A 12,011-nucleotide genomic window follows, 5' to 3' on the forward strand; every position below is an offset into this window, starting at 1 on the left:
GAGAGATTGCCTCACCCAGTGCTGACACCAGCCCTGTCCACAGTCAGGTTTCACTTTTGTTCTCGCACCTGGAAATTCCACACCTGGGATTTCTTGCTCTGAGCAAGCTGGAGTGGCTCCAGCCTCCAGGCTGGGTGAACCCAAGGGACTCCAACATCATCATCTGTGCTGCTCTCCTGGCACAGCACCACTGGCAGCTGGCACTGGAATGATGATTGTGGTGTGTCCCCAGTGCCATATGGACGCTGTTGGGCACAGTGTCATGTCCTCAGCCCGTGCTGGCTTTGGGGAACTCTCCACTGCCAGGGCAGGAGCTGGCACTGGCATGGTTTGCAGGAGCTGTGGTGAATGTAGCTGTGCTTTGCTGGCTGGGCTATGGGGGAACTAAGACATGGACCAAAGCCCAGAATGGCAACATCCCATCCCATTAAGAAAAAGCCCTTGCTGCTGCTCAGCCAAGCCCCTGAGGGCTCAGCTGTGGCTGGGGGTGGCACAAATATCTGAGCAAGGTGCCCAGGAGAGATCCTTACCCCTCCATCCCAGCCATCGTGAGTGCTGGGGGCTGCGCTGTTGTGTTCCAGGCCTGCAGGATCATGTCCAGGGAGGCAGTGGACCAACATGGGACTCAAGGAGATGGGCTCTGCTCAGGAAACCATTTATGGAACAAACTCAGATCCAGAGACAGAGAGCCCCAAACAGAGACAGGGTGATGGGTTTTGTGGGACAGAACCAGGGTGGAGTTTAAGGTCTGGGTCTAATAGGAACACAGCAAGGGAGAAACCCCAGGGGCTCAAACCCAGTCAGAACTCCCTGGGCTGCCACCCCACGAGGGGTCTGGGGTGAGGCAATTCTTCCTGGGGTCACAGGCCCATCTCCCAAGGCAGAGGATGGAATCCATTCTTCCTGGGCTGTAAAGCCACGCTTCTCACTTTAACAATGCACATCTGAAACGAAATCTTTGCCTCCTTGGGTGGGGGGCACCTCACAGTGCTTGTGACGCAGCTTCGCCCCACAGCTTTAGCTTTTCTTTGGAACCTCTGAATTTCCTTTTGCATTTGTGAAGAGATGAGGTTTCACTTTACTTCTCCAAACAGAAATGACATCTGGGAGAGAAAAGCCACAGCGATGGGAAACAGGAGTCAAAGCTGTCCCACGAGGATGTGATGCTACTCTGTGACCTGATGGGTGACCCGAAAGCGTCTCGGCAGGGATTGGTGGTGTGGGACCGTGCTTGGTGGTGGATCACCCCTCTCTCACTGGGGGCCACGTTTATTTTACATCTGTTGGGATTTTCTGCTAAGGTGCCTTCTATTCCAGCTGAGCTGTGCCTGTTTGAATGACAAAACTGGACTTGTTTATGCTGCTTTGGACTTGTATTTCACAGCTATACTGATCATGAACTTCGTTGTGTTGAATAAAAATTAATCTCCTGTGGGTTTTGTTAATGGGAGAGAAAGACAGAGCCGTTGTCCTGTTCACCAAAAGGGAAGACAAGGGACCCCAGCCGACACCAGGGCTCAGGCTTTTAATTACTGACCTCCTCTTAATCTGCTGCTGTGAGGGAGCCTGGGTGGCAGCCTGGGCCAGTGGTCACATCCATGACTGGAAAACCTGTGCCCACCACGCTCTGGGGCTTTAGCACCACCTTTTGCTGTCCTGGCTCTTCTCCAAGCTGTCTCTGCATCCAGTTTGGACAAAGTGGAACCACTGTCCAATCCATGCTGCCCCTTCCCATTCTCTATCTCTACCGTGGTTTTCCAGGAAAGATCTGAGACCTCTGGGATGCTGCTGGAGCAGGGGAAGGGCTCAATAAGGGCTGGAGGGACCCTGTGAAGCTGTTTCTGCTTGACCTCTTCATTAATGATCTGGATGATGAGGCCCAGGGTACCCTTGCTGTACCAAGTTCAGTGGTGACACCAAACTGGGAGAAGTGGATGACGCAGCAGGGGATTGTGCTGCTGTCCACAGGGACCTCAACAAGCTGGAGAAATGGGTTGATGACAACCTCTGATGTTCAGCAAGGGGAAGGGCAAAGTCCTCCACTGGAGGAGGAACAGCCCCATGCACCAGGACATGTTGGGGCTGCCCTGGAGAAAAGCAGGGCACAAAAGGGCCTGGGGGTTCTGGTGGGTACCAGAAATCATGTTCTGGGTGGTTGAACATGAACATGAGCCAGGAAAGTGTCCTGGTGGGAAAGAAAGTGGATGGTATCCAGGACTGTACTGGGAGGAATGTTTCCAAAAGGCCAAGGAAGACGGTTCCTCCTCTTTCCTCAGCCCACCTGAAGTGCTAGGTCCATTTTGGGCTCCTCAGTGGGAGACAGACATGGCAGGGACTGGAGGAGTCCAACCAAGGTCATGAAGATGATGGACAGGAACAAGTCTCCTATGAGGAAAGGCTGAGAGAGGAGGCTCAGGGGCTCATGGTGGTGTGACAGCACAGCACAAGCTGAACAAGGGAAAGTCCATCTGAGCACAAGAAAAACAGAGAGGCTGTGAAGTGTCCACTCCATCCCTGGAGATTTTCAAAACTGGTCACTGTCCTGGGCAGCCCATGCCAGCTGATCCTGCCAGAGCAGGGCTTGGATTGGATGATGTAGAGAGGTCCCAGCCCACCTCCACGATCACATCCATGCCACTCTGCTCACCCACAGGTGTGCCTTTACACATGCTTCCACAAGAACTTTCCTCCTTTTCTTGGCATCTTTGAAATCAGCACTTTCAAATACAACACTTTCAAATATGAACGTTAAAAATTGGGTCCTCCTGGAGTGTTCTGTGGCCACTCTGCAAGGCCCTGTGAAGTCCATTTATGCCTTTTGCTTTCTTACTGTCTTTGCTTCCTACATCCAGGTATAGCCCTATTTTTTAATATTTAATTTAATATTTATATTTATATATATATTAATATATAATTATTTTATTTTTATATATTTTATATATATTATATTGATTATATTTTTAATTTTTTTATATTTAATGCTTGAAGAACCCTAAAAGCACAGCAGTGACCACAAGAGGTTCTCTTGAGGGAGGGACAGTTTGCTGAGAGGAGCCATTCCAGCTGTCAGCAGAGGGATGTCAATACACCCTACTTGCGTCTCCAGGCTGAACAGGGAGGAAACCCCAGCCAGCTCCAGTGCCTTGTAGGGTGGCAGCCCTGCTCATCTTCATCTCCCTCCACAACTCTGTGTCCCACATGGGACTTCAGGTGGAAAAGCTTCTGCTTTCACCTTTTTCCCTGCTTTGGTGGTGAGCCTGGTCCCTCGGGAGAACACAAAAGCTCATGCCTGTAGCCTTGACTGTTCAGTGCTGGTTATGCCCCCTCCTTGCCATGGCCTTTCCCATGGGGAAACTGAGGCCTGAACTCCTGCTGCCACTCAGGAGGCACCAAAACCCTCCTGTTGTCCCCAGGTGTCTCCTGCAGCTTTCAGGGTGGGGCTGGGTCATGCTGGCCACAGGCTGGCAGCAGCGTGCCCCCTCAGCCCCAGCACGCCCCGCCATCCCGCGCTGAGGCGCAGCAGGGCAGGTAACGGAGGGGAGATTCCCTGCACCACTTTCATTTTTGTTTCTAGCTCTACCACCTCTGGATTTTCCTACGAATATGAAAATGCCACGCAGGAATAAAAAGCTGGAGATGGAGCAGCAAAGCACAGCAGCTCCCTGTGACGGCCACCAGCTCAGAAGCTCCACGTCTGAACAGGATACCTGTGGCACCCGTCAGGCACCTCTGCATCTGAAATTTAGTGAATCCTGCCTGGAATCCTCCAGTTCATCCTCTCTGGCATCTTGCACCGCAGCCTCCTCACCCCATCGCAATCCATCGCTGACTGTCAAGCTTTCGTTGCCAAAATGTGCCTCAGTCTCAGCTCACTGCTCGTGCTGGTGCTGGGGGTCAGCCTGGGGGCTTCCTTTCCCCATGACACGCTGAGGAACGGCTGCAGGCTGTCCAAGTACCAGAACATCGCACCCGAGGAGCAGAAGGCTGCGGACAAGATGAGACAAGAGTTTGTGAGTATTGCTGGCGACAGGGGGCTGTGGGCTGGCAGGGACAAGGCAGAGGGGATGCTGAATTCAAGACCTGAGTGACAAGGTGCATGTTTTCTGCAGCAGTTTGGGGATGAGGAGGATATTTTCCAAGGGTGTTTAGAGACATGAAGGATGCTGGGTCAAATTTTATCCTGGTTTCAGACCCCTCTAGGCCGGCTGGGGTTGTACAGCATTGCCAGAAAGTCACAATGAGAGTTTTTCAGCCTCTCTCTTGGTTTATGCCTGCAGGTGAGCAGCCACAAATGCAACACCAGGCTCTTCCACCGCAAATGGAATGCAGTAGACCTGCCGGTAAGAGCGAGCTGATGCTGTAAAAGGGGGGCACACCTCTCCTGTCAGCCGGTTCCACCTCCACCCGCACCCCCGGGCAGGTCTCCGGGACCCCCCCATCCTCCAGCGCTGGCGCTTCGGGTCACTAACCAGGCCAACTCACACCCACAGATGTCCGACCGAGTGCTGCTGGTGGCGGCCGAGCTGAACCTCACCACTGCCATGCTGGAGCTGCCCGCTGTCCCCAGCTTTGCCCAAGTGCGCCGGCGGCCCCTGCAGTTCTTCAGGCAGGCCCAGGAGGATGTGCGGGGCTGTGTGAGTGCCTTCCCCCAGAGCCCTGCCCCGGGCCGGCTCAGCGGCCGCGCCGCGGGGCCGCTCCTTACCCAGCCTCTCCCCGCAGGTGGATCCTTCGCAGCAGCCCTCGGGCAGGCTGAGGCACTGGCTGCACAAGCTGCAGGCGGCCGTGCACACAGTAAGTCAGACCAGCGGGGTGACGCTTTCGGGCTGTCAGCGCCCCCACTTCAGGGCTGATTCGCTCCATCTCCCCCCGCAGGAGACCCCCGAGAGCACGGCGTGCCTGAGGGCCACCACCATCCTGCACGTCCTGCAAGTGCTGGCCGACCTGCGCTGCGCTGCCCTCCAGGACAAGTGCTGAAGCGGCACCGCCCCCGAGGGACGCCCCGAGAACCGGGGAAAAGCGACTGCTCCGCGCTGTTACTTCCTATTTAACCTATTTAACCCTTTTTCTCACTTATGCCAGCTCAGGAAACATTTTTTTTTTTATTCCCCGCCCCCCCCCCCCACCTTTAAATTATTGGCTCGGGATAATGCCCTTCCTGAAATAATGTGAAAATGCTTATTTATACGGTACCTTTGTTTTTCTGGTTCTCAAAACGTTTTTTAGAAAATCTATTTTTTTACCTGCTATTTATTAAAGAGTATATTCTGCATACTTGCCTGTGTAAATTATTTTCTTAAGTGCTATTTCATATGAAAACTAAAGTAGGAAACTACTTAGATAAGCTGCCATCGCGTGTTTTCAGTATGCTTTTCTGCAATACCACAGCCTGCACATCCTTGCAAGGATATTGCCCAAGAGGAACCTCGTTGCGTTTAATCTGGGGACGGGGAGAGGAGAAAAGCCGGGATGTTGGGTTTTTTTGGAGAGCTTTAATAGATTCCGTCACTTGGCCGTGCCCCAGGTGGTACCCAGGTGCTGCCATCTAATGTCAGGAGCGGCACCCGAGGCAATGAAAACCCATCCAGAGGGAAATGCCCTGGGGCAAACACCTCCCAAGGACGGGGAAAGCCCCGAAGGCGTGTCCGGAATTCCCCGTGGAATCCGGGGTTTGTCTCCAGCGAGGCACGGCTCATTCTCCGAAAGAGCCAGGCTGCGGGAATGCTTTGCTCTGTGACCTGGGATCTCCCATCAGGCAGATGCCATCGGTACCTGCTTTGGGACCCACCTCCTGGTCCTGCTCCTGATTTCACCCCTCGCTTTTGAAGGCTTGCAAGAAATCCCTCTCTGGGACCTACAAACAGCCAACACCTGTGGGAGGAGGAGGGTATTTTCAGGACATTTCTGTCCAAAGCTGCCGTGCCGTGTTATCCAAACTATACCTGTATCTGGAAAGAAAAGCCTAAGGAGGGAAGGGCTCTAAGCAGCAGTTTTGTGCTGGTTTAACTAGATTTCAGTAAGCTCAGATCCAGGTATTTTTTGGGGAAGGGGTAGTGGTATCATTGCAGTGAATGTTTAGGATGCAGTGAGTATTTCAGTAGCTGTCTGCCAAACTTCCCTTGTGTCAGGTCTCCAGCTTGGCCTTACCACACCTGACCCGGACACTGCTTCAATGGCTAAATCCTGGCTCCCTTATTTAGTGGAAACTACCAAATGGAAGAACTTAAGTTTATGCATCTATTTTACAGTTGGGAGGGCTGATTGAACAGAACTGTGAAAATGTCTGAAGTTTTTGGGCAGTCTAGTTACGATACCCAAGTATTCACTCTCCATTCCTAAATGCACTCTTACCATTTTTACAGATTCCATCAGATGGAGTTGTGCTTCCATACTAAAAAAGGACTACAATATGATGTTGGCTTTCACATTTATATATCAGTTTTTGAATTGATCATTAAGAATTTAGTATCACATATACCTTTATTTAGCTGTTTTTTAGTATAATGTACCAGTTTAGAAATAGCAGTGTGGTGAATATACAGTATTATAGGCCTTAGCTAAATCCTGGGTGTTAAAATACCTCTATGTAACCAAACAAATGGTGTAAAACAATCATGTTACCCTCCCTTTTCTGCTGACTGAATTCTCCAAGTGATAACTGTGACACAAACCAGAGCACCGGAGGACAATTAGAAAATACCATGTTAAATTTAAAGGGGACCTACAAATTCCTTATCAGAGGATGTGAAAACAACAGGATGGCGACACAAGGAGGGATAAAATATATTAACTTGACACACAGGATGTCATGCAGATAAGCCAGAGTGTGAAGAAGCCAAACAGAATAATTCCCATAACATCAAAAAGTTCACAAGAATGTTTGAATAATGTATGAACTCTATGAAATGCATGTACCTCAGTATTGTAACAGTATAAAGGTAACACTATGGGGACTACACCCCCATGTGTTCTTTGGCTGTTTGCAAGGAGCACCCCAGTGCTGGACTTTTGTCTCTTATTTTATCCCCTATTAAACTTTTAAAAAAATTCTGAAGCATTACTCCATTTTTTACGATCTGATTGATATTTCATTTGATTGACTATTGTGTATTGATGTTATTGGCATTTTGATTGATTACTCCATCTAATTCACTAGTCTTCCACTCATCTGCTGCTGAAATATACAAACAGTTGATTAATTTAAGCAGGCACCAAGGCAAATGCTGCAGCCTGGTTAAGCTCTGCTCCTGAAATGCCCCCGACAATTGCTCGTTTTCCTCCCTCTTGGTGTGTTGCTATTTGGCATAGTCTCAGCATAATTTATATTGTGTCTAAATCACCTCCCCCCTTTCCAGGGCAGTGTGAGGAGACATTAAAAGAAGGGAATTTATTGGAAATGCCTCGCCAAAAATGTGGTGAGCTTGCCATCCCTGGAAGTGTTTAAGGAATGAGTGGATGCAGCACTGGGAGCCACAGTCTGGGTGACATGGTGACGATCAAAGGTTGGACCTGGTGATCTCAGAGGTGTAATAAATGGAAATTATTTGTGCTAACTAAATTGTAATTATTTGGAAAGTTATTATTAGAAACAACCAAGGGAATTAGTGTTACAAGGCAGATGTACCCCTTTACAGATGTTAAAATTAAGGTACAGGATGTAGTTTTGAGATAGGTAATGTCCTAAGACAAAATCGACCTTGAGATGGATAAAGTTGTAACGACTTTAGGCATAGGGCCTGAAAATAATAAAATGTAAGACTAATTAGTGGAACATAATGCTTACTTACATAACACAATACTTAGTATGCACACACAACCTGTGAAGTTATCCAGAAAACAATGAGGATGAGTGTAAGCCTTCGTCCAAAGACCACCAAAAGAAGACTGAAGACTCCCTAACAACAAATGAGGCATGCACCGTGAGGAAGAGCGACGTAAAATTAAAAAACTGGAAATAGGAGGAGACTTAGAGGAAACATTAATGAATATGTATAAGCATACACTATGTAAGTTTAGTTTCAATTGCTTTGTTTTGTATGTGAGGTAGGGTGAGAAACCCATCCTGTACCCTGGTTGGTTTGGTACATGAGGTGGGGTGAGAAGCCCTCCCTGTACCCTAGTCGGTTTTGCTTATGCTTTAATCATACTTAATTACTGGCAAGCTATATTCATATATGTATATGAATATATTCACTAAATTGTACTTTTTTATTAAAACTGTATTCCTTTTATACCAATTCCCTAAATTGCATTCTTTTACTAAATTGTATTCTCGTATTCAATTCACTAAACTGTATCATTTTTTTCCTTGTTATTAAATTCCTATTAATAGACCTATCTGTCTAAATTTCAACTTCATTTATAACAGAGGTCTTTCCTAACCTTAATGATTCTGTGATTCCGTTCATAAAAGGCGAGAAAATTCGGCCTGGGGACAGATAACTTTAACAACATCAATTCCCCTGAGGCACCCCGCTGGCGCTGAGGGAGCGCCCCAATATGGCGGCGCTGCCTGAGGGGGCCCCTCAGAGGCAGCCCCAACATGGCGCCGCCCTCCCGGCGGCAAACAGCCTCCCCGCCGCCCCAGCTAAAATCTCGCGAGATCTCGGCGGGTCACGTCCCGGTCCCACCTGGGCTCTCGCGAGATCTCCGCTGAGGGAGGAGGAGGAAGAGGAGGAAGGAGGAGCCGCCACCGCCGCTCCCCCCGGGCCGGCGCCGGGGATGGTGTTGGCCGCGGCAGCCGGGCCCTGACGCCGCGCTCAGGTACGTGAGGGCTGTCCCCCTTCCCTCAGCCGCCGGCTCGGGCCTGGCCGCTCCCGCTGTCCCCACATCCCGGCCCGCCAGGCCTCGGCTCGCAGCGGGGCCCCCCGGCCCCGCTCCCCCGCGATCCCCGCGCCTTGCAGAGGGCTTTCCTCACTACGGGCGAGCCGGAGAATACCCCGACTCTTGCTCCCTTCCTTAGAAATAAGCACAGCACCTCTCCCTTCCTCCTCTGTCTCCTCGGTAAAGCTTTACCTGCGGTTTGTGAGTGCTTTCTTGCTGTGTTTCATTAGAATTTAGGATACAGACGAAGCGAATAATTTCTTTTCCAGACTGGTCACGCTCCTCTTGGGTTGCCTAGGACAAGTTGTAAAGGTATTTAGGCATTTAATGCCCATCGAAGTTGAATTTATTTGGAATCAGCGCCTAAAAGAAGGGGGTATTTTTGAGGGGAGAGAGCTGGTCTGGTCTGCAGTTGACAGGTTTGGGGATTTTTTTCTCTTTTGTTTTAATTTATGGCCGCGTTCATTACTTTTCAGACCCCCCCTATCCCCCCCCCCCAACCTTTTTTTTTCTTTTGGGTTTTTTTTTTTTTTTCCTTTTTTTTTCACAGCAGCTGTTGTTTTTTCCTTCTCCAGGGAAAAATGGACTGGTTTGTTCTGCTTATCCTTTCTTTCTCCGGGGTAAAAACTACAGTTGTTTCAGTTGAACCAGCTGGGTTTTACGTTTACCCTGAACTGTAGTTTTGTTTTTAAACATACATTTTGAAGCTGACACACACGTTACTTGTCAGCGTCAGGGAGCTTGACCTTCGTGTAGATCTCACCAGAGTTTGCTACTGCTAGGGACTTGTGAAATGCATTATTTCCTTTTTCTGAGCTTTCTTGCTCGTTTTTCTGTTAAGCTCTTCTCATCCTCCAAGTCAAGACCCCCTGGCTTTTTGCGTTTTTTAATTAATTCATATGACTTCAAGAATAAGCAGTTCTCCTAAAATTTTAGCTGTTGGGGGGCCTGAAGGGTTTGGGTTTTGTCAGCCCCAAATGTTGGTTTTAGCCAAAATGTTAAAGAAGGAGGAGTTGCCTTCAACTGGGAGTAGGCTCAAAACATATTAAGCCATGACAGATTGGATATTTTGGCTTCATGACTTTGGCATTCTGACCACCTTTTACTTTAATTAATTTATGGGTGCAGTTATTTTCTGGAGTGGAAGGCTGGCACAGCGAAAGTATCTCTTCATTTCAGTTATTTGGTCTCTGTGTGTCAGGTTTTTGCCCTGTGAGGAGTTGGTGTTGTGCAGCTGTGTAGATAATTGCGCTGTTTGCAGCCTCAGTCCCTTTCCTGTGCCCTGGGAGCTGTCTCAAACCTCACTTCCTAGTTAGAGTTGTTCCAGGAATGCCTCCCCTTTCTCCTTTTTATTTTTTTCCCCTTTTGGCCGGCCAAGAGGCAGCTGTGAATGTTGTCCTGTGAGGTGTGGAGGAGAGTAGGGGGCTGCCAGGGGCATTTTCACAGCCGGCCTTTTGAAGGAGCAGTGTCAGGCAGTGAAATCGGGTTGTAAACACTGATGTAAGCCTGACCCCCCCTCCAGAAAACTGAATTTCCTCTTGGCCTGGTGCACTGCATCTCCCTCAGTATTCACAGCCCAAACAAGCTCGTTCCTCAGGTGCCATCCCCGCCTTTAATCGCCGCGCTGTTACCTGTGTGCAGCAGCTCTGTGTGGATGGCGGTCGTTCACTCCTCTTTCAACAACCTTGACTTGTTTTCCTCCTCGGCCTGGTTTTTGGTGACTGTCCCTGCCCTCCCGTTGTGTTCCAGGTGGGAAGCAGCAGTAATGCTAACGCTGGCAAGCAAGCTGAAGCGGGATGATGGTGTCAGAGGCCCCCGTGCGTCCAACCCAGCGTCTGACTCCACTCGCAGGGTGTCTGTCCGGGACAAGCTACTCGTTAAAGGTGAAAGAATATATTGAAATATGTTGGGATTTACTGTTTTCAGGTGTGTTGCCAGTAAACAGCACTAAATTGGATATAAATTCCCACAGGTATTTTTCAAACGTCCTATGGGATGTTTATTTTATTGGATAACGAATATAAAAACAAGTGTCCTCCTTACTTTGTAGAAAATTAATCCATCATCAATTAAACCATGATAAAAAATTGCCACGTAAGTGTCACTGAATGTATAGGAGGAGAATGTGAACAGAAGTATATTTGCCTTGGTAGGAAGGTGTTTTTTGAGCAAAACCATAACTGTCTGTCACAGGAAGGAACATCCTGAAAGTAACAACAGTGTTTTGGTGGTTTTAATGACACAGGTCAGAGGCAGCACACTTCAGAAAGATTTGAAAAGCAATGCAGAGAGAGATTTTTGTAGGCCTGGAATCATTAAGTTGAGTGTGAAGTTGTGAATGATAAACCAGTGATTGTATGACGGTGTGGTATGTTTTAGGAAGGCAGCTGTAGGTTTTTATCAGCTGGTGGAAAAAAAAGCCCCAAACCTAGTGCTTGGCAGTTGTGGGTAAATGCAGTAGTTAGTGAGACAATAATTAAACTATTTTATAGTTAAATCAGGGACAGCACTCTCCTGCACTTCAACTTTTAATTTTTTTATTTGTAGCATAGATAATACTATATTTAAAAATCCATGGATGCTGGCAGCTTGCAGTTACTATGGATTTAAACTTGGGTTTACTCCCTCTGGTAATAGTTGAGTGTTAGTGGCAGAGGAATGTGTTGTTTAGGTTGATGTTTCTGCTGAAAATGATCAGTAGCAAATACACTGCTGTTGGTGTGTAAACAGCCACTGTTGGGATTTGTGCCAGTCAGAGGAAATCCACATTTCCTGCTCTTGTTTCAGAATGATTCGAGGCAGACATGGCTGTAATTGCCTGACTGATATCACCTAACTAGCAGTGCGTGTGAGTTTTTTTCCAAATTAGGAAATTTGTAATTCTGTCAGATATCAGGAGCAAGGTGTCACTGCAAACTCTGCTACCTCAGTGCATGGGGAAGTGCCTCAGCAAGACTGTAGGAATGTTATATCCACATTTTTTTCCTCTGTATTGTTTGAAGGACAGGGAATTTTTATATGCTTTAAATCATGATTGTGATCCCTCTTACACTTAAAGTTTGGAAATCCTCATTTAACTTTGGTTCTGAGGGGGAAAGATTCAGGCAGGAGAAATAAGCTCTTTAACTAGGCTAAGCTACAAAGCCAAATTACTAAATATATATAATCTGAGATTTTCCCTAACCTACAGG

The 12,011-nt window shown here is 48.2% G+C and overlaps 2 protein-coding genes across 3 annotated transcripts in view; both read left to right on the forward strand.

The window, feature by feature from the left end:
* The first annotated feature begins 3,367 nt into the window (after positions 1 to 3,367).
* LOC131579938 (interferon lambda-3-like) lies at positions 3,368 to 4,974 on the forward strand. The gene is made up of 5 exons (XM_058840526.1): positions 3,368 to 4,019; positions 4,278 to 4,340; positions 4,491 to 4,640; positions 4,720 to 4,782; positions 4,873 to 4,974. Exons 1-5 carry the CDS (start codon positions 3,852 to 3,854, stop codon positions 4,972 to 4,974), a joined length of 546 nt encoding a protein of 181 aa, XP_058696509.1. The 5' UTR covers positions 3,368 to 3,851.
* Positions 4,975 to 8,637: 3,663 nt separating this feature from the next.
* Positions 8,638 to 12,011, forward strand: part of UBE2F (ubiquitin conjugating enzyme E2 F (putative)) — a 53,320-nt gene continuing 49,946 nt past the window's right edge. Inside the window, exons 1-2 of one of the 2 annotated variants that reach the window (XM_058839883.1) lie at positions 8,638 to 8,760; positions 10,570 to 10,703. In XM_058839883.1, the coding sequence (XP_058695866.1) occupies positions 10,586 to 10,703 (118 nt within the window). In that variant the 5' untranslated portion in view covers positions 8,638 to 8,760; positions 10,570 to 10,585. Of the gene's footprint in view, positions 8,761 to 9,038; positions 9,133 to 10,569; positions 10,704 to 12,011 lie in introns of those variants that run through there. The other variant, XM_058839882.1, reaches the window with a different exon arrangement.

Source organism: Poecile atricapillus, chromosome 5, assembly GCF_030490865.1.
Source record: "Poecile atricapillus isolate bPoeAtr1 chromosome 5, bPoeAtr1.hap1, whole genome shotgun sequence".
Classification (NCBI taxonomy): domain Eukaryota; kingdom Metazoa; phylum Chordata; class Aves; order Passeriformes; family Paridae; genus Poecile; species Poecile atricapillus.

Excerpts from the sequence above, each read along its gene's own strand:
- LOC131579938 (XM_058840526.1), top strand. The coding sequence starts at position 3,852 with ATGTGCCTCAGTCTCAGCTCACTGCTCGTGCTGGTGCTGGGGGTCAGC. Across the intron at positions 4,020-4,277 it reads GACAAGAGTTTGTGAGTATT|GTGAGCAGCCACAAATGCAA; the intron begins GCTGGCGACAGG and ends TTATGCCTGCAG. Across the intron at positions 4,341-4,490 it reads GGAATGCAGTAGACCTGCCG|ATGTCCGACCGAGTGCTGCT; the intron begins GTAAGAGCGAGC and ends TCACACCCACAG.